The following is a 24,991-nucleotide window of genomic DNA, read 5'->3' on the forward strand; positions in this document are numbered from 1 at the left end:
TAGAGAAAAGAAACAAATCACATTTAAATGAAAACCCATCAGAAGAACAGCAGATTTCTCTTCACAAACCATTAAGTCAAGAAGACCATGGAGCAAGTACAAGTCTTGCAAGAAAATGAATTCCAACTCAGACTGCTATACCCTGCAAAACTTTCTTTCAAGTTGAATGGAGAAGCAAAATACTTCCATGATGAAGAACAACTGACGAATTTCATGACAACAAAGTCAACCCTACACAGACCACAAAAAGATACTCTTGAGAGGGATGAAAATGACCACAAGTCCATGAATGAGAATGGAAAGAACTCACCAAATAGGGGAAACAATTAAATACAGGAGAAAAAGAGGTATACAATAGCAGTCTTTCGATTATTCTTTTGTATACAGCAGCAAAATATTTCCATCAGTATACTCCACAAATGGACTTCTGCTGCACCCTATGTGTCATGATTCTGTCCAGGTCTACAGGGTGGATATCAAGGAAATAGCAGTAGCTCAGTCCCACAAGTGACACCTGGCCACCAGTAAGTGCCATGGACACTGTCCATGTCCACCACACACTAGAACTATGTGAGATATCCTGCCCCCAAATAGAAGTGCTGCTCATATATTTGACATTCCAGTATTTTTGTTATGTTTTATTCTTAGTAATTCTTCACTATCATGAAAACTTTTTCTTAGGTGATATTTTTGTATATATTAACCTAATCAAATACTGTGTGTGTACTCTGAATTGATCACAGATTCATATATATAATACACTACATTCTGGCCTCTTAGATGGACTCATGATTTAATTTTAATTTCTGAATATTATTTTGAAATATTTAATATTGAGTTAATGAATAGTTAACTAATTTCTGCACATTGTTTAATTTTAATTTTATTTTATGATTTATACTATTTCTTTGACTTACAATCTACCTATAAGACATGGTATGAAATTTTCTCATAGTGTTAGAAACTTCAAAAGTGTATTTCCATTTTCCATTGACTTTATATTATTCTTCCTTGTCTTTTACACACACACACACATGAAAAAAATATGTATATAACCTGACATAAGATTGATACTATTTGGTGGAAATCCTCAATGGCCTCTTAAATGGGTATGTCTAATATATTTTACATAGCCCTGCATAACTACCATTTTGAGAGCTCCTTATTCTTTTTCTAGAAAGAATAAAGATACATACAGAAACTTCTCTGGCCTTCTCTATACGGTCTTTGTTATTCTGTATATGCTATGTCTGGTGGCATTAAAATATTTTGAGTTTGTATGACTGGAAAACTTTTTACTTTCAGTTTTCAAAGGTAAGTTTGCTAAGTATAAAATTCAACGTGGGCAGTTCTTTTTTTTCTTTTTTTTCCAGTCCTTTGAATAAGTAAGTCCAGTTTCTTACCCACTTGCTCTTTATTTTTTCCCTAAGGTAGAATAAGATGCTATTTAATTTTGTTCTCCATAGCTAATGTTTTTTTTCTATGTATATGCTTTAATGATTTTTTTCTTTTCAATTAGTTTTGGACCATTTCATTTTTTTGTACCTTCCTATGATTTTATTCATATTTCTTGTGCAAAAGGTTCATTTTTCTTGGAAAAGTTGTGTTATAATTTTAACTAAATTCAAAAATTTTAGATCTTTAAATATTTGTTGCCTACCCCCTTCTACTTTCAGAATTCTAATTATACAAATGTAAGTTTCTTGATTTTGGCACAAAGTGAACTATTATATGACTGATCTGAACTCCTCATCATGTTTATTTCAGAGAATTTTTATTTTTATATTCATTTAAGTTTGTAAATAATTTTTTACAATGTACAATCTATTATTAATCTCATGTTATATAATCATTTCAGAAATAGTTTTCTAAAATTCACTGTCAGACCAGCCAAATAGTTCAGCGGGGTGTGCTGAGACTGCAATTGAGATTGGGCGTGGTGGCACACACCTGTGATCCCAGCTTTCGGGAGGCTGTAAAGAGGTGGATCACTATGAGTCTGATCTAGTAGTGAGAGCCTTAGCACCCTGTAGACCCTTCCCTAAAATGCAAAACATAAATAAAAATAAAATTCACTCTGTCTACATCTTATATCTCTCACATTTCAATATTTGTCTACAATTTTTAATTTGCTATATAATTATTATTGATTTTCAATAAAGTTAATAATGATTTTTTAAAAAAAGATTAACCAATTTCCTTGCAATTCCTTAAACCTGTTTCAGATGAGCAAAATTTTTCTATACTAGAATAAACCTTCTTAGCACACAAACAAATAGTATCATGTACTTTTTTTCTTATAATTTGTTTTTCTTTTTTTTATTTTAGAACTACTATTCTGCAAATGACAGTATATCAAATATGTCTGCTACGCGTTTCTTTCAGACCACAAATACTCTGTCATATAGTACAATTTTCAACACAAAACATAATACCCCAATTCCCGGTTTTGCACACACACACACACACACACACACACACACACACACAAAACCAAAACATAATACCCCAGCAAAAATTGGGCAAGTATCTAGAAGGGAATAACTATTATCTTCATCAATCTAAATACATGATTTCTGTTAATGCACTTTAAAAGTAAAACTGAATTTCTGAATAGCCATGGTCCAGTGTTGACTATTATGCACTCACAGTTTTAAAAAATTTTATTTTCCCACATGTGCTACTACTGATAAGCCTTGTAAAATATACCTTCAATAGATGCAGTCATTTTTTACCTAGTGCAAAGTCTACCATTTGTTTCTACTAAATTATACATAACTAAATTTCACTCATTGCTTCAATTTGTCACCATCTTGTCAACCATTAGTTTTGGTTAGACCAAAGATGCATTCTTTCAACCAAGATACCTAAGCACTTGAACCAAGTAGACTAGACTGCTTACGTGCTTAAGTGCTCATGCCCTGTCATCCAAGATCTCCTTTGAAACCCACAATGGTATTCTGACTGGTTATAAATCTACCAATTTGCATCCTAGCCCAGGCCCCGGTGAGCATGTGGGAGAGCTTGCTGCTACCCTGCACTAGCGAGACCTGCCAGTCTCAGCCCAGGCACAGCGTGGGTAAGACCCTCTTATACTCCCTTGAAACCCCAACACCACTCCACAACACCCCCCCACCGCCCGGCCCGCCAAGTGAGAATTTCTGCTGTGTTCTGAAGACCCCCAGATCCAGTCCTAGCCCAGGCCCCGGTGAGTGTGTGGGAGAGCTTCCTGCTACCCTGCGCTGGCTGGACCTGCTGGTCCCAGCCCAGGTGCAACATGGGTGAGGACCTCTTCCACCCCCTTGGGACCCACCACCACTCCGCAGCACCCCCCCACCCCGCCCTCCCAGTGAAAATTTCAGCTGTGTTCTGGGAACCCGCAGATCCAGCCCTAACCCAGGTCCAGTGAGTGTGTGGGAGAGCTTCCTCTCCCCCCTACTCCACCTTATCCCCACTAGACTCAGGTCAGGCCTGGACTACAGGCCTGGGGTAAAACCCTGCAGCTGCAATCCCTGCAGAGACAGTAGGGGACACAGCCACCCACAGGAGCAGAACATCTTGCCAGTGGGGCACAACAGGTTCACTCCCAAGGGCAGCATCAGGAAGGAGCTGAGCACAGCAGCCAAACCAAAGCCAAGCACAGATGGATAAATCCAAACTTTGTAGATGTGCACCTGAATTTCAGTAGGTGCTAAGGTTGTAACTGCACCAAAGCTCCACAACAAAGGTCAGAAGACAGTGCTACACAAAATGACAAAGAGAAAGAGAAAATGCAATCTGACACCAAGCCTACCCATGACAAGTGCAGAGGATACTAACACACAACAAATGGGAATCACACAGCTGAAATCAATGAAGCAACAACTTCTAAAATAAAGAAACAACTGCAGAAAGGTATGGAGGAACTCAGACTGGAAATAAAAAAAGAAATCCCTGAATTAATAGCATCTGCACTAAAGAATCAAATGCAGAAACATATAGAGGAAACCCAATGCTCACCCAGAACAACTGCAGAGGACACTAGCTCAGCTGAAAGGTATGAATTAATAATGTCGAAAGTACATAAGCACCAGCAGAAAGTTATAGAGGAACTCAGACCAAAATTCTTTTCTGAAATAAAAAAACAATTCTCTGAACTCATAGCATCTGAAGTTAAGAATCAACTACAGAAACAAAGAGAAGAAACCTAATCTGAAGAAAACACTGCAGTAAAAGAATTAATAACTGCTATTGATAAAAAAAAAAATTCAAGAGATTAGAAAAATGGATTCCTTGAATGAGCAATATAAGAAAGAAAGAGATTGCATGAAGCAGAGTCAAGGAGATATAGAGGAAATTAAAATCTCAACCACAAGCTTGCAAAACCATTTAAGTGAAAGTGAAGACAGAGTTTCAGACCTTGAAGACACTGGTGCAGCTAGTGAAAAGGTAAGACAGGATCTCTTAAAAACAACTAGGAAGCAGGAAAAAATAATCCATCACCTGTAAGATGATGCAAAGATGAACAATGTGAAACTAATAGACATCAATGAGAAAGAAGGAGTCAATACAAATGACATTAAAAAAATATGGGCAGAAGTAATAGCAGAAAACATTTCGAATATGAGGAAACAATCTGCCATTCAGATATCCAAATCATACAGAATCCCAAGCAACTTCAACCCAATTAAAAACACACTGAGACATATAATAGTCAAGCTCCTAGAAATTCAGCACAAGAATAATATACTGAAAGCTGCTAGAGCAAAGAAGCAGATCACATTCAAAGGAAAACCCATCAGCATTATGGCTGACTTCTCTTCACAAATCATGAAGGCAAGAAGAACATGGAGCAGATTACTTCAAGTCCTCTATGAAAATAAATTCCAGCCCAGACTACTATACCCTGCAAAACTTTCAAGTTTGATGGAGAAGTGAAATACTTCCACAACAAAGAACTGGAGAATTTCATGATGACAAAGCCAACCCTACAAAGGCTCCTGAAAGATGTGCTAGAGAGGGACCAAAATGACCAGAATTCCACAAATGAGATCAGAAGCAATGAACTAAATAGGGCAAACAATTAAACACAGGAGAAAAAGGAGTAAACCACAACAGGTAAATAACATGTCAATCATAAATCAATACATCTCAATTATAACCGTCAATGTAAGTGGACTCAATTCACCAATTAAGAGAAATAGACTGGCACAGTCGATTAGGAAACAAAATTCAACAATATGTTGTATACAAGAAACACATTTAACTCATAAGGACATTCATAGGCTGAAAGTCAAAGGATGGAAAACAATACTGCATGCCCCAGCACCTCAGAGAAAGCAGGGGTAGCAACCCTATTTTCAGTCTCAACTTCAAACCAAGAATGATCAAGCAAAATAAAGAAGGCCACTATATACTGGTTAGGGGAAAAATTAAGAGGAAGAGGTAACACTTATAAATATGTATGCACCAAACATGGGAGCACTCAATTATATAAAGCAAATCTTAATGAACATGAAAAATCTAATATCCAATTACCACAATCTCAACAGGAGACCTTAATACCCCCTTATCTCCAAAAGGTAGGTCAACCAGACAAAAACTTAGCAAAGAAATAACAGAAGTGAACCAGAACTTGAAACAAATGGACCTGGTGGACATATACAGAGTGTTCCACCCAAACACAGCTGAATACACATTTTTCTCAGATGATGGGTCATTTTCTAAAATAGACCACACACTGGTCCATAGGTCATGCTTAAGTATATGCAAGAAAACAGAAATTATCCCATACACATTATCTGATCACACTGCAATGAAACTGGAAATAAATGACAAAAGAAACCAGAAAAAAACCCTAAATACATGGAAATTAAAAAACACCCTACTCAGCAAGCAATGGGTCACAGATGAAATTAAACAAGAAATTCAACAATATCTACAATTCAATGAAAATTCAAGCACAACAAATAAACACCCTAACTGCACCTTTAACAACTAGAAAAGGAAGAGCAAACCAAAGCCAGAGCCCATAGATGGCAAGAAATCATAAAGATTAGAGCAGAAATTAATTCAACTGAGATGAAGAAAACAGTAAAAAGAATTAATGAAACAAAAAGCTTGTTCTTTGAAAGATTAAATAAAATTAATAAGACTCTAGCTAACCTCAACAAAAAGAGGAACGAAAAAATTCAAATACAAGCAATAAGGAATGAAAAGGGAGTAATTACCACAGACCCAGTGGAAATTTAGAAGATTATGAATAGCTACTTTGAGAATTTTTGCTCTCACATTAGACACAGATGAAATGGACAGATTTCTAGAAAGGTACAAATGACCAAAGCTGAATCGACAAGATTTAATCACTTTCAATAGCCCAATAACAGCCAATGAAATACGAGATGTAATTAAAAACCTACCGACAAAGAACAATCCAGGTCCAGATGGATTTACAGCTAAATTCTACAAGAAATTAACAGAACGTATAGTCCCTATACTCCTCAAACTCTTTCCATGAAATTGAAAAGGAAGCAATCCTTCCAAAATCATTCCTGGAGGCAAGTATTATACTGACACCAAAACTAGGGAAAGACGCATCTAAGAAAGAGAACTACAGGCCTATCTCCCTCATAAACATAGATGCCAAAATCCTCAATAAAATACTAGCAAATGGAATACAGCAAATCATCAAGAAGATCATACACCATGACCAGGTAGGATTCATCCCAGGGATGCAAGGATGGTTCAATATTCGAAAATCTATCAATGTAATACACTATATCAATAGAGCGAAAACTAAAAACCACATGATCATCTCCACTGATGCAGAAAAGGCTTTTGACAAAGTCCAACACTCATTCATGTTCAAAGTCCTACAGAAAATTGGAATAGATGGCCTCTACTTCAATCTGGTAAAAGCCATTTATGAAAACCCAACAGCTAACATAATTCTAAATGGGGAAAAACTGAAATCTTTTACTCTTAGATTGGGTATAAGACAAGGATGTCCTCTATCACCACTCTTATTCATATAGTTCTGGAATCATTAGCTACAGCCATTATATAAGGGGAAAAAAATAAAAGGAATAAAATTAGGTAAAGAAGAAGTTAAATTATCATTATTTGCAGATGAAATGATACTTTACTTGGAAGACCCAAGAAAACTCCACCAAGAAGCTATTAGAATTAATAAAGAAATTCAGTAGCATAGCAGGATACAAAGTCTATACAAAAAACTCAATAGCATTCCTCTACACAGATGACAAACACAATGAGAGGGCAATTAGAGAAACAATACCTTCTACAATAGCACCGAGGAAAATGAAATACCTTGGAATTAATCTAAGTAAAGGAGTCAAAAATCTTTTCAAGGAAAATTACAGTACTCTGAAAAAAGAGATCGTAGAGGGTTTCAGAAAATGGAAAGATATTCCATGCTCCTGGATAGGAAGAACCAAAACTGTGAAGACGGCCATACTCCCAAAATTGCTGTACAGATTTAATGCAATCCCTATCAAACTACCACCAACACACCTCACAGACCTAGAGAAATCATTCCTAAAATTTATTTGGAACCAGAAAAGACCTAGAATAGCAAAGGCAATCCTGGGCAATAAAGACAAGGCAGGAGGCATTATAATTCCTGACTTGAAATTATACTACAAAGGCTACTGTGATAAAATCAGCATGGTACTGGCAAAAAAATAGACCTGAGGATCATGGATTAGATTAGAAGACGCTGAAACCCCTAAGAACACACTCAGCCACCTTATCTTTGACTAAGGGGCCAAACATACTGGAAGAAACATAGCCTCTTTAACAAATGGTGCTGGAAAAACTGGCTCTCTACATGCTGAAAACTCAAATTTGACCCAGGTCTATCACCATACACTAAGCTAAAGTCAAAATGGATTAAAGACCTAAACATTAAAACACAAACACTAAATCTCCTAGAAGAGAAAGTAGGAGGAACTCTTGAAGACATAGTAGTAGGCAAAGAGTTTATGAACAAAAATGAAATCGCACGGGAAACACTGGAATGAATTAACAACTGAGACCTACTCTTACTGAGAAGTTTTTCCACGTCAAAAGAAATTACCAACAAAGTGAAAAGACAACCCACAAATTTGGAAAAAACTCATGACAAATAAGTACTCAGACCAAGGTCTGCTCTCTACAATTTATAAAGAACTAAAAAACACTAGGGCCCCAAAATTTAAAGACCCAGTCCAGAAATGGGCATCCGAGATGAATACACACTTCTCAGAGGATGAAACTAGAGAGGCAAATAAATATATGAAAAAATGTTCCACATCACTAGCCATCTGTGAAATGCAAATTCAAACAACATTGAGATATCACCTCACCACAGAAAGGATGGCTATCATAAAGAAATCAACCAACAACAAATGTTGGAGAGGATGTGGGAGAAAAGGAACCCTTCTGCACTGCTGGTGGGAATGTAGACTTTTGCAACCATTATGGAAATCAGTGTGGCGACTCCTTAGAAAACTTGGAATGGAAATCCCATTTAATCCAGCTATTGCTCTACTGAGAATTTTCCCAGAGGATCTGAAAACATCACATCGTATTGATATATGTGTACCTATGTTTATAGCAGCACAATTTGTAATGGCCACATCTTGGAAACAACCAAGATGCCCATCACCTGAGGAATGGATGAAAAAGATGTGGTATTTTTACAGAATGGAGTATTACTCAGCTATAAACAATGCTAAACTCAAAACCTTTATATGGAAGTGGATACCACTTGGAGATATACTCATAAGTGAAATAAACCAGACACACATGTGTAAATATCATATAGTTTCCCTAGTATAAGAACTCGAAAGAAGAAATACAAATAGAAAGGTATAATACAACTAAGAGGAGAGCAACAACTTGAGGACTAGAGAATGAAAAGACAGCAAAGAGAAGAGCTAGGAAACATGACAGGGGCAAGTCATACTGTTATATATAGAAGATTGGTAAGGCAATGATCCTGAGAATCTTCAGAAGATTTTTGAAGCTTGCAGTTAATTGGAATGATTCTCACCTTGACTACCTATATATACAGACACCTGTGAACTAAGTAACTGCATTGAAGATGGCAATTTGTAATAGTAGATTCATGCTTGCAGTGCCTGTCATTCTGGTCTTCTGAATATGGGCTGCTTGTCATGACATGCCAGTTGCTGCCCTTCTGTCTCTTGGATAGATGACTGTTCAAAAAGAAGGGGGTAGTGAATGAAGGCAGGAGATAGGAAAAGGAATGTTGCAAGACTGTCCTGCTACTGGGTTGTATATGGTTAGATTTCTGGACTTATGTATAAACATAAAAACTATATAATTCTTTGTGCCTATTTTTAAATATATTTAATTTTTTTCAATGTTTTTTCAACATATTCTGTAGGGACTTAAAGTTCAACATATCAATACTTGACGAAAAATATCTGTTCCATGTTATGCCTAAGATGTTTGATATTCAGACAGATAGTGAGGTTAAGCTTAACAGCCTAGGTTGTATGGTAATAACAATAAGCTTCTCTTCTGGAGGGTTAACAACCTAAGTTTGCAGACTAAAATTAAAGAAAAAGGAGGGCCACAAGGAAAGCCAACATTTTGGCCCTAGCCTTCCAAGGTCAATTAAGACTCAGGACATATGAGATCTTGTACTGTAACATCATGTAACTCAGTAGTGTCCCAAATTTTCTGATGAAGGAGATTATGGGAAAAAGAGGAAAGTGGTGGATGATGTAGAGTGTGCCTAAGGAGAGTCACACGGAGAGAAAACATTCTCTCAGGCTTTCATGGGAAGCACATTTGCCAAGCAATGGCCATCACTCATCCAAGTGGCTGACATTGACAAAGGATCTACAATCTTATGTACAGGATCTCAGGATAAATCCTGAGGGGATTTCACTGACCTTATCAGATCCAAAAACTACAAGTCTTGTTGCATAGGTCTTGCTTTATTTTGGTCTTAACCATGCAACAGAAAAGTATAAAAACGAAATACAGTAAGTAAAGCCATGTTGGTATGTTTAGCTGTAGGGGACTTAGGTCAACAATTTTGACACTACCAGCCAAGTGGAAGACTCAATACTATTATGGATTACTGGACTCTTTTAGAATATTTTTGCTGAGTTAACACACCTATAATATTCAAATGACAGAACTAAACAAAAAAGGGGATATATAAGTGAATGTCCATTTTGTATCTGTGTATTCAAAATGGTTAGGATAGATATATAGTTACATTCTCTTAATGAACAGAGGGATTTGTTAATGTTTGTGAATAGGATATCATGCCTGCGTCTTGTTCAGCAATTAACCACTAGGAAGGCAGTATGCAACGTGTTAATTACTGAAACTGTCCTACCAATTTGATTTGAAACTGTCTCATTGCTTTTTGTCTCTCAATGAAGTTATGAAGAAAAAAATAAATAAATTACCTATTTTACAAAAATCACTTGAAAATTTTAAAAATATGCAACCTATACACAGCATATCTATATTTCCATGATTTTATACTCATTTTTCCCTATTTTAAATATTAGATGTCTGACATCATTTTTCCTAAGTTGATTCCTTACAAGATTCTAATGATTGTCACTGCTTGTTAAATACATAATTATCAAACATTATGCAATAATTTAGAAGACCACCCAATTAGCAATAATCAGACAACTGTTTCTATGTACACTGCACACTAGGTCTTGCTTTTCGCTCCTTTTTGAAATGTACTACATGTACCCACCTTCTGGCTCCCATTTGCTATAATATTGTACAGATAAATAGTAATTAATCCCAAAAGTAAAGCCTCTGACTAACATAAACCGCAAAATTCATTTAGCCTTTAATGGAGACAAAGGGTAGTCTCCTTAAGCATCTATTCTCCCATACCAATATTTATTTTGTTGTTTACTCACATGAAAGTGGCATGGAGGGGTAGCAGTAAAGAAATAGCACTGCTATTAAACTATAAGCTAAACAGTTCTCCCTTCTCTCCAGTATGCAGGTTTATAATGGTTGTGATGTAAACAGGATCTAGGTTACACCTTCCTTGCATGCTTCTCCATCTTTGAGTCAGTTTATTTTCCATCACTTAGCCAGTTCCTAACACTGTTCGTGCACCTCCATGCTGCTCTTGCTATCCAATCTATCACTGCTGAGCAGCTATCTTCTACTAGTTCTAAACATGGTGTAAACAGCTCGCTTTGTTGGGTCACCTCATTCTTCACTTGTTTCCCTCTTGTTTCTTTCCTTGCTCACTGAAATGAACTTTGAAAATATTTATTTGTTTTGCAAAACTCAATCTACATAAGTGTTATTTATTTTCTTTAGAGTTAGTGAAGGCCCTGCAAGATACCTCAACAGACTAAGCACCTGCTTAGACAAGCAAAGGGGCCAGGGTTCAATCCCTGGCACCACATGACATGCCAGCCTGGCCCTGGGCATGATGAGCTGGCAACTGAGTCCAGGCATGGTGGTGCATGCCTGTAATCCCAGCACTAGGGAGGCTGAAAGCAGGAGGATCACTATGAATCTGAGCTGCGAGTCTAAGATGCATAGTGAGACACTGTGCCAAATACATTTTTTTAAAAAGTCAATGAACTTTATTCCTTATCTGAAAGTTACAAAATATATTATGGCAGCATTTCCCACAATATATCCTAAGAATACTAAAACTCTTCCTGCTTAGCCCAAAGTGAGAATCTGGTCTGTCTTGAAATAAGTTCTCTTTTGGACTTGAATACACACACACACACACACACACACACACACACACACACTTCAAAGTTTCCAAATTATCTGAAGAAAACACTTTTCTTTATTTAATTTAGAATTTCTACTCCTTTGACCAGGTAGTAGTCTTCTCACATAGGACTTGGGAGTCACAATTTGGCATTGTCTCTAAACGTCCCTGCCAATCCCCCTATTAAACTCCAACTCTGCCAGCCAAGGCCTTCCTTCCAAGCCAGTTTTACCAAGTTGGCTGGATTTGTCTTACATAACAGTTATTCTAAATATTTCTCTAAATTTTGAAAACATATATCCATTTCTGAACTACACGATTAAATTTCAGGATCCTTCCTTGAAACTATGAGCTGTTTATTATCCCCCTTCAATATTAGGCGCAATATTCAGTAAACAAGTCATTCATTAAGTATTGAGCAGCAAAACAACCACAATTCATTTACAGGGAGTTATTTATCACCTTGTTCTTCTTTCACTTTTGCAGGTTAAATGCTCCCAATGCTTTTAACCTTTTCTCAGAAGTCCAACTTTCTAACCTTTTAATTCTTTGTTCCCTCCCTCTCCTTTGTTCTCTCTAGACTGTCTATGACTCTCATTAATACTCCTTTGTCTCAAGTATAGAATAATAGCTTTAGGTCTTTGAGTTTTGTTACTTTGGAAGGGGAAATGGAAGAACATTTCTAAGCATATAAATCTGCTCACAAAATTTGAAATGAGGTTTAAAAAATGAATCTAGTTTCCAAACACAACCATTTTACAGAAATTTTTCCTCATTCCTACCCCCTACTGCGTGAATTCCTTGCAAAAAACATGCTGCTGCATATTCATTTTATTTCAACTATAATTTCTGTAAGAACTTATTATCCCCAGTCCTTGTCTATGATAACAGCGACTGTCACAAGCACAGGAGTAAATTTCATTCTCGTGCTCTGTATAGAGTTTTGCTGATCAAATTGCAACTTCAAACTGGAACGACTACAATCCAAGGTAGCAAAGCAGAGTGGGCAGAGCTTATGCTCTAGGGTCAGAACCCTGGGGTTCAATCCCAGCTTCACAATTTACTGCTCTGATTAGGGGTCACTCTATGAGTCTGCCTGCTCAACTGTAATACAGGGCAAAGGTTAGCCCTACAGAAGGAGGTCAGGATGAAATCACTCTGTCTGACCTGTGACCTCATCAGTGCACTACAGTAGAGAGCATTAAAATTACTAGGTGACAATTTGGAAAATATAGGAACATGTTCTCATCTCTGAAGACTCTGACTCTGGTAAGCTAAGGTCAAGCCTAGAAATCTGTCTTTTCCATTGTATTTTCCAGGCCACTCAGATATATAACCCTCTTTGGGTCTCTACACCAATATGAGAGTGTTTTATGAACAGACCAGATGTCCAGTCCTTCCTGGCTCATTCAGCGTATGTCACAGATGCTAAATAATGTTCACATACTCCATGTGAGAAACAGCAACAGGTCATCTGCCTGTGATCAGGAAGCAGGACCCCCATCTGACCTCAAATCTTCTGGTCCTTTGATCTTGAACCCCTCAATCTCCAGGACTGTGACAAATGCTTGCTGCTTAAACCATGCAGTCTATGATGTTCAAGAACAGCTCTCATGGATTGTTACACAACTTGGTCTTACCCTCTCAAGCTTACTCATTAGCTGGTACTTTTTCTTTCTCCTGATTCTTGCTTATCTCTGTAACTTCTTGACAGTGCTCCAGGGACCAGCTGTGGAACCATTTTCATCATCTAGTTTCAACCTCCATAATCAGTTTGATAGCTTAGAAGCCAACTTCAAATAATATCTCCCTCTCAGGACTCCCCTCTAAATTTTTGACTAATCATATCCAGTGCTTTGGATTAGTTTACAAGTTGTTAAAATTAAGAATCAGTTTAGAGGAAAATCCATACTAATTCATATGTGCACTACTAGAAGCCTAAAAAAGGGTGACAGTTCAATGTGAGGAGAAAAAGGTGAATTGAAATAGTATTTGAACATAATTATTCTAAGATTTGCTGGTGGATTTAGACAAAGTATGAGATGGTACAGAAAGTAACATAGTAAGGTGTCAGCTAAAGTAAGTAAAGTGTAGTAGAATAGCTATTTATGACTGGAAAAGTCTGCAGGGGGTTATCTGGAGGGATAGGAGCTGATTCAAAAGAAGTGGTCTTTCAGAACGCAAGAAAGTAGTTTAAGAAGGAAGAACCAATTGTGTCTGATACAGTAAACAGGGTGACTAAAATGAATGCTGAGAGCTGAATATTGAGGAAAAATGGGGACATTTCTGGTAAGCTTGACCAGGATTAATAAAGCACGGTGGTGGTGAAAAAAAAAAAAAAAAAAAAAAAGCTAAATGAAATGGATTCAAGAGAAAACAGTGAGAAAGGAACCAAACCCAGTAAGCGCCCAAAGTACTGTTCTTTTTTTTAACTTATGAAAATATGTCATAAGCCTTTGCATATCATAAAAGTTTGGGTTAATTTAAAAACATAAAAAGCTACTGTTTATTGCAATAAACCTGTGTGTGTGTGTGTGTGTGTGTGTGTGTGTGTGTGTGTACACAAAAATATGTGCCTATGAACACTACTGGCTTTATTATTAAAGTTTAGATACAAACATAAAATCTCAAATAACACAAATGATAAGCACTTGGTGGTCAGAGACTGAAACCACCATACCAAAGACAAGTTAGCAGGGATATGAATTTCACTGAATACATTCTAAGAGTATTTTCAAAGAAACCGTAAAGACACACTAACCACAATTATTCCTATCTTTCTTTTCCAGGGATTATGACCATCAATTTAAGACCTTTTCCAGGAACAACAAAATTGTGGTGCAAGCATATATTCCATCTTCATAAAGCCTGGCAATACTAAATATGTATACACAGAAATTTATAAGAAATTTAAGATTACCATCAAAAATTATAGTAGTTCTACAACCTAATGAGGTTACAGAATATTTCTAAAGGGAAATCTAGTTTTTAAGACTCCTATATAATACCTCTTTCTTCTTCTCATCCCAATTCAGTTCTCTGCCCATCAGTTCAACAATCCTGGGTAGGGCTTCTTCTGCAGCCTGGACATTGAGAAAAGCCAGGCGAGTGCGGCGTGAAATCATGTCCACAGCGGTGCAGGCATACTCCTTAATTCCATATTTCACCTAAATTAAAGAAAGGTTATTTAAAAAGAGGAAATAAAATTTCACTTAAAAACTGGATGCTCTGAAAGGTTGTCTGACATTTCTGTTTACACTTTGTGTTTTTCCAAGACACTTGAGACAAATAGCAACAGAACACAAGTCTGTATCCCAGTGCCAAGGGGGCTTGGGAAATGGAGTAAATTGGACAAGAGTTAATGCCATCTTCTGAATAGAACCTGGCATCAACATGCAAACTGCATGACTCCCCACTAAGCAGTCACAGTAATCACTTACTTCTCTTTGTTTATACGTAATAGAGATGTTAATTTACATAACAAAATGGGCAAAGGAAGAGTAAAGTTATGCTCCCATCTCTGGAGGCTGTAAAGTCCTCTGTTTTGGGGTGACCAGAGAACAGAAATCCTCAATCTATGGAAAAGTGAATAGTTTCTGGACAACAGTGTCTCAAAGTACCATGGATCACAAATAAAAGTATGCTGTCAGGGTTCAGAACATTCGATAACACAAGAAACAAGACTCAACCTTTTTTTTGGTCTTTTCTGTATTTAGGACAAGGTTTAAAGCGTCTACAGAGTCTACAGGGTCTCACTACGTAGACTGGACTCGTAGTGATTCTCCTGTTTTCAACCTCCCAAGTGCTGGGATTATAAGCACACACCACCATGCCCAGTCTCAATCATGTCTTAGCACACATGGGGCAGGGCCAACTCAACTTTTTAAGAAACTGTCAAAAGAAGGTATGCCATCATGCAAGAAATGGACAACACATACTTGCAAAGACAAAAATTTGCGAAAGAAAGAGAGCTGTGAATTCACAAGACTTGGGAAGCTCCTTTGAGAAGAATGAATTCTATTTTATTATTACCAATATCAACATCATTTCAGAATTAAAATCTTGTGAATGAAAGAGAATCTACACTGGGTGGAAGGATATTTTTCTTAAGGTTTTTTTTTTTTTTTTTTTTAAGTGGTACCAGGGAGTAAACTCAGGACCCTGCACTTGCCAGGCAAGCACTCATTCCACTGAAGTATCTACCTGGCCCTCTTTTCTCAAGTTTTAGCTAACATATACACATTCAAACTTAGTCACTTGCAATTCTTAAAGAAAATGAAGAATGAACAGATGAATGGTAGTTCCTGGCAGACAGGATGTGCCGATGTGCCTGACCAGTTACATACCTCTGCTTCAATGTAAGGAAATTCTGACACCAGCCGCACTCCAACAATAGGCCACCTTTTCCCAGTCACACTTGCCATTTTGGCCACCTCAAAAGCCTTGTCACCATAGGTAGCAGCAAGGTGTTGTGCCACCTACATGAACAAAATTGTATTAGGGAAGGACTTTGACTACCAATACATTTTAGGTACAAAGCAAAACAAACAAAAAAAAGTACATGCTTACCTTCTCTTTTTTTTTTTTTTTACAGCCTGTAACTAATAGTTCTCAGAGAGTGTTAGGTTTTGATTTTGTGGGAGGAAACCACTTGGGCTCACAGATGCTTAGCCCAGCACTAACTCAGCTACTCATGTATCACTTGTATCAATGACTAATGAAGCTTCAGCTTCATTTTGCTCATGGCATCACTTCTGAAGAACAGTCTTCCTTGTACTTAGATGAGAAAGAATTTGGGAAGCTCTGTGCAACAGGAATAAACCAAATGGACTCTAGGTTTAAAACTAGAGACTTAAATGTATACTGATTTTTAGGCAACTTAGGCAACTATGGTAAAGAAGGATCACCTTTTTTTTTAAAAAAAAAAAAACTTTACTTTCACAGTACACAGAGAAATGTTCTCAGCAAAAGGATATGCCTCACATGGAGGCTGCCAATCCTGTTGTTAGTAATAGTGAGATGAAGTAAGTTCGGTATGACAATGCAGTAATGCCTACCTACCTCACTCTCAAGTCCATAATCCTGGACAAGCCTAATATACAGTGTGGGGCTCCAATCTTTGCCTCCCTGAAGGAAAAGTCCAACTGTCCTACTAGGTCCTACTTTCAAGTTGTGAAACTTGATTGCAGCATTCACAGTGTCTTCTGCCATAGATCGGTAAGTTGTCCACTTCCCACCTACAGAGAAATTGCTACCCCTTAGTTTTCTTTTAATTAACCATTAATCAGCTTACAAATTACAAAAACTGCCTATAATTATAAACATGGCAAACCAATGTTAAGACTCTAACCAGAATCATAAAATGAAAAACTTTATTCATTAGTTAGAAGAGAATCTCATGGGACAATTTAGTCAGGTTCACATCTAAAGAACATTCAAATAACAAGGTGACATTTCTGTACCTGCAATCGTGATGAGGCCACTCTCGCTGATGTCTACCACATGATTTCGGGAGATGGACTGAGTGTCTGCAGACTTGGGATCTGTAACGAGGGGACGGATACCACTCCAAGCTGCCAGGACATCTCCTCTTCTCACTAGCAAAAAGCAGTATAATGGGTTATGAGATTATTCAAAAATAAACTTACCAAAGGTATGAAAAAATTAAGCTGGGTGTGGAAGTGCATGCCTGTAATCCCAGCACTTGAGGAAGGAAACTGAGGCAGGAGGGTCACTGCAAATTTGAGGCCAGCTTGAGTCACAAAGTGATGTGAAGGTCAGTCTGTACTGCATAGCAAGACTCTGTCTCAAAACAAAAAAAAAAAAAAAAAAAAAAGGGGGGGGGGGGCTAGGAGTGGTCTAAGTGCCTGTATGGCAAGTGCAAGGTGCCAAGTTCGATCCCAAGTACTGCATGCCATGCCGGCCCTAGAATCCTGGGCATGCTGTGCTAGCCACTGAAGCCAGACATGGTGGAGCACACCTGCAATCCCAGCACTGGGGAGGCTGAGACAGGAGGATCACTGTAAGTCTGAACTGTGTAGTGAGATCCTGTATCAAATAAGTAAATAAATAAAAAAATTTGAGTTTTAATAAATTAATAAAAGACCAAAAAGGAGAAAAAATATTTTTAAAAAAAGGAATAAACAATTACAGATTTTTACACAGAAATTTAGAAATAAAATCATATAAAGCATTGTAGCAGGACAGTCCTATGACTTTTTTTTCCTGTCTCTTGTTTCATTTATTACCCTTTTTAAAAAAATAAACATTTACTTCAGAGATAGTATAACAGTAATTGATATGACATGACAAGCAGTATGTATTTAGAAGACAAGAATGGCAAGCATTCCAAGCATGACCCTAGTATTACATATTGCTATCTTCGGTGCAGCTGCTTAGTTCACAGGTATCAGCATATACAGTTAGTCAGGGTTAGAATCCTACCAATTAACTGCTAGTTTCAAAAACCTGCTGAAGATTCTTAGGATCATTGCCTTAACCATCTTGTGAATATAAATGTATGCTTTTGCCCCTGTTATGTTTCCCAGCTTTTCTGCTTGCCCTCTCTTCATTGTTTAATCCCTAAGTTCTCTTTTTCCTTTTAATTGTACTATATCTTTCTATTTTTTTTTTTAGTTCTTACACTACAGAGACTACATGATATTTACACAAGTGGGTCTTGTTTATTTCACTTATGAGTATATCTTCAAGTGGTATACACTTAAGGATAAAGCCTTCGAGTTTCTCATTCTTTATAGCTGAGTAATAATCCATTGTATAAAAATACCACATTTTTTCCATCCATTCCTCAGGTGATGGGCATTTTGGTTGTTTCCAAGATATGGTTATCACAAATTATGTTGCTATAAATATAAGTGCACATATAGTACTATGATGTGTTATTTTCAGTATCCCCAGTAGGGAGATAGCTGGTTTGAATGGGATTTCCAGTCCTAGTTTTCTAAGGAATCTCCACACTGATTTCCACAATGGTTGTACCAGTCTACATTCCCACCAGCAGTGGAGAAGGGTTCCTTTTTTCCCCGCAGCTTCCCCAATATTTGTTGTTGGTTGATTTCTTTATGATAGCCATCCTTTCTGGAATGAGATGGTATCTCAGTGTTGTTTTAATTTGCATTTCACAGATGGCTAGTAATGTGGAGCATTTTTTCATATATTCATTCGCTTCTATAATTTCATCTTCTGAAAAGTGTGTGTTCATCTCAGATGCCCATTTCTGGATTGGATCTTTAAATTTTGGGGCCCTGATGTTTTTTAGTTCTTTATAAATTCTAGAGAGCAGAGCTTTGTCTGACATCTTATTAGTTAAGATCTTTTCCAAATTTGTAGGTTGTCTTTTCACTTTGTTGGTAATTTCTTTTGACATGCAAAAACTTCTCAATAAAAGTACGTCCCAGCTATTAATTCTTTCAAGTATTACCCATGCAATTTGATTTTTGTTCATGAACTCTTTGCCTACCCCTATGTCTTCAAGAGTTCCTCCAAAAAAGAGAAAAAAAAGAAAAGAAGAAAGAAAGGCAAGGCAAGGTAAAGCAGCATTCAATGAATGTACATGAGGCTGCACTTTAAAAGACTGAGAAACCCCACAAAAGAACTGAGAGTCTAGATGGTTCCAAGAAATATTCAAAAAGAATGAACTGTTCTGTTATAAAGATAATCTAAATCTACCTGAAAAAGCTAGAAACCACTGACACTGATACCAAAGAGAAAGCAAATGCTAGCAACCCTCCAAATAAGGCAACCTGGAATAGTTAAGAGCTGTTGACCAGCACTCATAATTGACTTAAAAGCAGCTGAGGCAAGCAGATCAGATACAGAAATGATCAGTAAAGCACATGAAAAGATACCTGAGAACAGTAATCATGAGGGAAATGCAAATAACAACTACAATGAGATATTTCATGCTCATTAGGATGATCATTATCAAACAAAAACAATACAAAGTAATAACAACTAAACCAGAACATAGGTGTTGGTAACGATAGGGAGAAACTGGATCTCCTGTGCACTGATGGTAAGAAATATAATCAGACCCTCAACCTTATGTATCATATGGTTTCTCTCATATGAGAAACCAAAATTATAAGTAGAGCAGCATAAAAGAGATAACAGGATGCCTGCATTCCTACCACTTAGGAAGCAAAGGCTAAGGCAGGAGGTTTACCATGAGTTCGAGACCAGCCCGGACTACATAAGCAAGTTCAAGGCCAGCCTGAACTGCATAATAAGACCTTGTTTCAAAAAACAAAACAAAAAAAAAACAAAAAAAAGGGGGGAAAAAAAGAGAGAGAAATAGAAATAGTGAGGCAGCTCATTCTAAAATGGGAATGGGATGAAGGATAAAGGGAGTAGAGAGAAAGAAGGAAAAAAGGAATTAAGATTTGTTATGTAAATAATAATGTATTGACCACTGTTACCCTATTATCTTGAAGGGTTTTTTTGGTTTTTTTTCCCTCTCTCTCTCTCTTAAAAATAAAAGATTTGTGGGGGTGGTGAAATAGCTCAATGGTCTAAAGTGCCTTGTTAGGCAAGCTTAGGCAAAGCACAGGGACCAAGGTTCTATCCCTGGCACCACATGCCAGCCAGCCCTGCCCCCAGGGTGGGCTTAGCCAGCCACAAAAAGACAACAGAAATATAAAATAAAAGATTCGTTATATACATGGACCACTAACTCACAAGGAATGTACACATTATGTATTGCAAACATGTACTAATTTTTAAAAAGTAAAATAGTGTAAGTGCTATGAAAAAGACATGGGAATTCCTTGAAATATTAAACACTTAGAATCGCCATATGATCTAGCAATAACATTCTTAAATATATACTAAAGTGTATTTAAATCAGAGAAAATGTTTATGCTGTTGCCATGGCTCCTATGTAGATGCCTAGTTATGTGCTCAAAGACTGGGTTCTGCAGGGTTAATGAGTGATGGGCTTACCGCTGCCTTGCTGCAAGGAGGCTGGGCCTGGTTGAAGAGGTGGGTCAGTGGGACCATGCCTGGGAAGGGTTCATCTCCTCTCCAGATCCTCCTTGCTTTCCCTCTGCTTCCCACATGCTATAACTTGAGTAGGTGTTCTACTGCCCCCTCTATCATGCTGTCCTGCCTTGGAGTCAAGGGGTCATGTACTGAAATCTCTACAAACTGTGAGCCAAAGTAAATCTCTCCTTTAAGCTGTTGGCTTCAGATACTTTGTGTCAGTGATGAGGACAGTTAAACACCCATGTTCACAGTATTATTCACAATAGCCAAAAAATATCAAAGTGTCCATCAACAGATGAATGGACAAACACAATGTGGTACACAAATACAATGAAATATTATTCAGCTTTTAGGGAGGAAATTCTGACACATGCAACAAAGCAGATGAAACTTGAAGACATTATGTTACATAAATAAACCAATCACAAAGGGACATAAATTAAATAATTTCACTTATACTATTACAAAATAGTCTACAATCCTCAAACTCATAGAAGCAGAGAAAAAAGAGGTTTCATATACCTGTGGCAGTATTCAATGAAGCCCATGTTCAGGTACTCTAACTGAAATAAGCCAAGAAAGGACATAATGAATTGATGAGACAGCCTGAAGCTAAGGGGAAAATGTCTGCGATTTCCATGTGGGGGGCCTAGGTCTGCCCCTCTGATGTTTGCATTCTCTCAACTATGTTTAATCGTGATGGTTTCAGCTACAAAGGGTTAACTTCTGCATCACAAAATTATGTAAGTCTTGTAAAAGCACAAAAAAATGGAGGACTATTCAGCCATAAAGAAGAATAAACTGAGTCATTTGTAAGAAAACAAATCACTTTAAAACCATAAATCAAACAAACAAGCTTAAGTATTCATGATCCTCTTAAATAACAAATCCAAAATATAAAGAAATTAAAGAACAAAACAGAAGGTAGTAAGAAATAAATCTTTCTACACAAGGAAAGAGGACCAAGAGATAGAGGGACAGAGAGGGCAGTCTGAACAATGTAGATGTGTTAAGTCCATGTACCAACTTCTCATGATAACTGTAATCATTATGCACTGCAAACTTTTACTAGTTAAAATTAAAAAAAATGTTTAAACCCCCAACACAAATAATGAAATGTATTTAAATACTTACAAAAAATAAAAACCTAACTAGAAAATTACTACAACTTTCCACTAGAGTCCTATCACCCTCCAAGTCAAAAATAGAACTTAACCAATACCACTTATGTCACTGTGGTTACCACATGGGCCTCCAATGCCTGAAATTCCTTAGCTGCACTGATTAGGAATGTGTTTCCACATTTGGACCCCTTTGACTAATTTTAAGTTATTTGATGAAAAATTAAGACTTTCCAGGATAAATCTGAAGCACATGCAGATAGTCTGTGGAAAATGCTTTATGCCTTTTCCATTACAACAGGCAAAACTTGTATTCTCTGGAACAAAGAGCCAAACTTAAATAATGTCTAAATCTTCCATTTATCATAAACATTACAGCACATTGATGTCACTTTTATTCCTTACTCCTGAAACTTATCTTCAAAATAAACAAAACAAACTACTACTAGACAAAGTGCTTAAAATACATTAACTTTTTCTTGAGATTTCAGCATTTAGCTTTTTAATCTGTGAACTATATCATTAATGTTGAGATTATATTTATTTAAAAAGATGTATTTTAAGGATCGTACAATTCTAATTAAAATATGAACCAGTTACTGGCATGCAGTATTTCCATATTATTAGACCAGAAAAAAATGGTTAAATAAAGTTCTGGGGGAATCTATTAGTTCCCCCACCTTGAGACTTAATGACCTGTTCAATCTTCACAAATCTCTAGGTTTTCACAGTGCCATTTATTGCTGAAGTACAAACTCTGTATCCCACCACCACCACCACATTTGGTAACAACTTGTGAGGGCCGCAGTTATAATCTATGCCCATGGGGCACAGTATAGCTAAACATGTGAAACATTAATTCTAACCTCATGAATTAAAAGTAACAACTAAGTTACTAGAGCTTTTTATAACCAATTACTAACAATAGAAACCTCATACATTGGTAAACAAATTTTAATCATGATTTACTGGAGAAAGACTCCAAAGCAGTGAATAGGTATAGTCAGAATAAATAATCATTACCATATCTTTTAATTCTGCGAGAGCTGTTACAGTCACATAGCCATGATCAAAACAACTCTACGATGAAACCTCTAGTAGAATGAAGGAATTTTATTACTGAATCACAGAGCTCATCAATTACCTCTTAAACCTTCTTATACTTGGGGTTTTGTTTTACAAGATAATCAATTTCTTTGTTTCATTTAACAATTTAAAAACCCTGAATTTAATGACTCTTCTAAATTAAGCATTTTCCAAAGGGAAGCAGTACTCTTTACTCATTCCTGGAGGCAAGTACCACCATGATTCCACAACCAGAAAGGGACCCAACCATAAAAGAGCTCACAGGCCATCTCTTTATAATGAGCACAGACACAAAACTCCTCAATGAGAAATGAGCAAGAGAATAAAGCAAATTGTCAAAAAAAGATCACACATCATGACCAAGCAAAATTCATTTCAAGGATAGTTCAATATACCAAAATCAATAAGGAAGGACGAACTAGACTAACAGATCAAGGGAACAAAACAGAAGATGTAGAAACTACCCCATGCATACTAAACTACTTTATTTTTGACAAAGGAGACAAATACGTTTGCTACAGGGAAGATGTCCTCTTTAACAAATGGTAGTGAGAAAAATGGATATCTATATACCAAAGATACAACTTAAACTTATATCTCTCTGGTAACTTAAATAACTAATTTGAAGATAACATCATGTAATATAACAATCATTGTTGAATTCCTATTACTTTGTTTAATGAAATGGTGTATCATTTCTAATGTTTTTTATATTCTTTGCAAAATAAAAATAAATTTTTATCTCTCACCATTCACTAAATAAAAATCAAAATAGATCAAAGATTTAAATATTAAAATAGAAACAATCTGCTGGATGATAATATAAAATTCTTAAAGACACAGGTGTAGGCCAAATCTTTCTCAACAGCACCCCAGATGCATAAAAATAAACCAAGAATCAACAAATGGGATCATATCAAAATAAAAAGCTTCTCCACAGCAGAGGAAACTACCAACAGAATGAAAAGATAATCTACAGAATGGGAAAAAATTTTGCAACCTATTCCTCACACAAAGGACTAATATCTAAAATATACACGGAACTCAAAAGTTTTAACACCGCCTAAATTTAAAGACCCAATCAAAACACAGGCATCTGAAATGAACAGACAGTTCTCCAGTGAAAAAAGTACAAATGGCCAATAAACATATGTTCGATATCATTGGTTGTTCAAAAAACACAAATTAAAACAGACTCCACCTCATTTCAGAGAGGATCAAGAAATGAGCAATGGTGGAAAGGAGAACCCTTCTTCATGATTGGCATGAGTGTAAACTGATGCAATCACCATGGAAATTCCTTAAAACTAAATACAGAAATTCCATTTGACCCAATTATTCCCTCCTAAGAATCTTTCTAACGGTTAAAAACATGTTACAGTGCTACATGCGCATCTGTATTTATAGCAGCACAACTCGTCATGGCTAAATCTTGGAAGCATCCTGTATCACAGGTGTAACAGATGAATGTATAAAGAAAATGTGACATTTATACAAAATGGAGCACTACTCTGCTATGAAGAAGGTTAAATTTGAGTCATTTGTACCAAAAAGGGTACATTTTGAGACCACAATGCTAAGTGAAGACAGACTTAGAAGCTTAAGTATCTCATGGTTTCTCTTATATGTGCAAAATAAAAGACAATACAAGAATAAAGGCTTGCAAACCAAAAGCATTTGTGAACTGAGGCTCCACTCTATTCTTCCTCCATTAGGTATTCCTGTCCTCAAATTTTATCCAGAAAACCAGTTGTATAATACAAGGTGTAGGTGAGAGTAAGTAACTAACATAACCTATTTTAACTCTCCACAGTGAAACATATAAAGAAAATCATATAATTTGGGGTGTTCATGCTTCAGAGCTCAAAGATTCACCTTGATTTTTTGCTGGTTCCCAAACTACTAAGATAGCTAAAGGAAATTGCATTACTCTTTCATCTTTCCTCCCATGGTGAAAATCTTCAGCCATGTCAATTCTAGTACCAGTAACTTTCAATATCCTAAACATTGTATCAAATAGAGTTGTGGGAGAGCCAGCCAAATA

The 24,991-nt window shown here is 36.7% G+C and overlaps 1 protein-coding gene across 1 annotated transcript in view; it reads right to left on the reverse strand.

Moving 5' to 3' along the window:
• The window catches only part of Gpd2 (glycerol-3-phosphate dehydrogenase 2), a 163,327-nt gene that overhangs the window by 9,640 nt on the left and 128,696 nt on the right, over positions 1-24,991 (reverse strand). Inside the window, exons 10-13 of the mRNA XM_004629912.3 lie at positions 17,200-17,334; positions 16,799-16,974; positions 16,084-16,215; positions 14,746-14,904 (exon numbers count right to left, since the gene is read on the reverse strand). Coding sequence (XP_004629969.1) covers positions 14,746-14,904; positions 16,084-16,215; positions 16,799-16,974; positions 17,200-17,334 — 602 coding nt within the window. The remainder of the gene's footprint in view (positions 1-14,745; positions 14,905-16,083; positions 16,216-16,798; positions 16,975-17,199; positions 17,335-24,991) is intronic.

Source organism: Octodon degus, unplaced genomic scaffold (genome assembly GCF_000260255.1).
Source record: "Octodon degus isolate 3935 unplaced genomic scaffold, OctDeg1.0 scaffold00032, whole genome shotgun sequence".
In the NCBI taxonomy this organism is placed as follows: Eukaryota; Metazoa; Chordata; class Mammalia; order Rodentia; family Octodontidae; genus Octodon; species Octodon degus.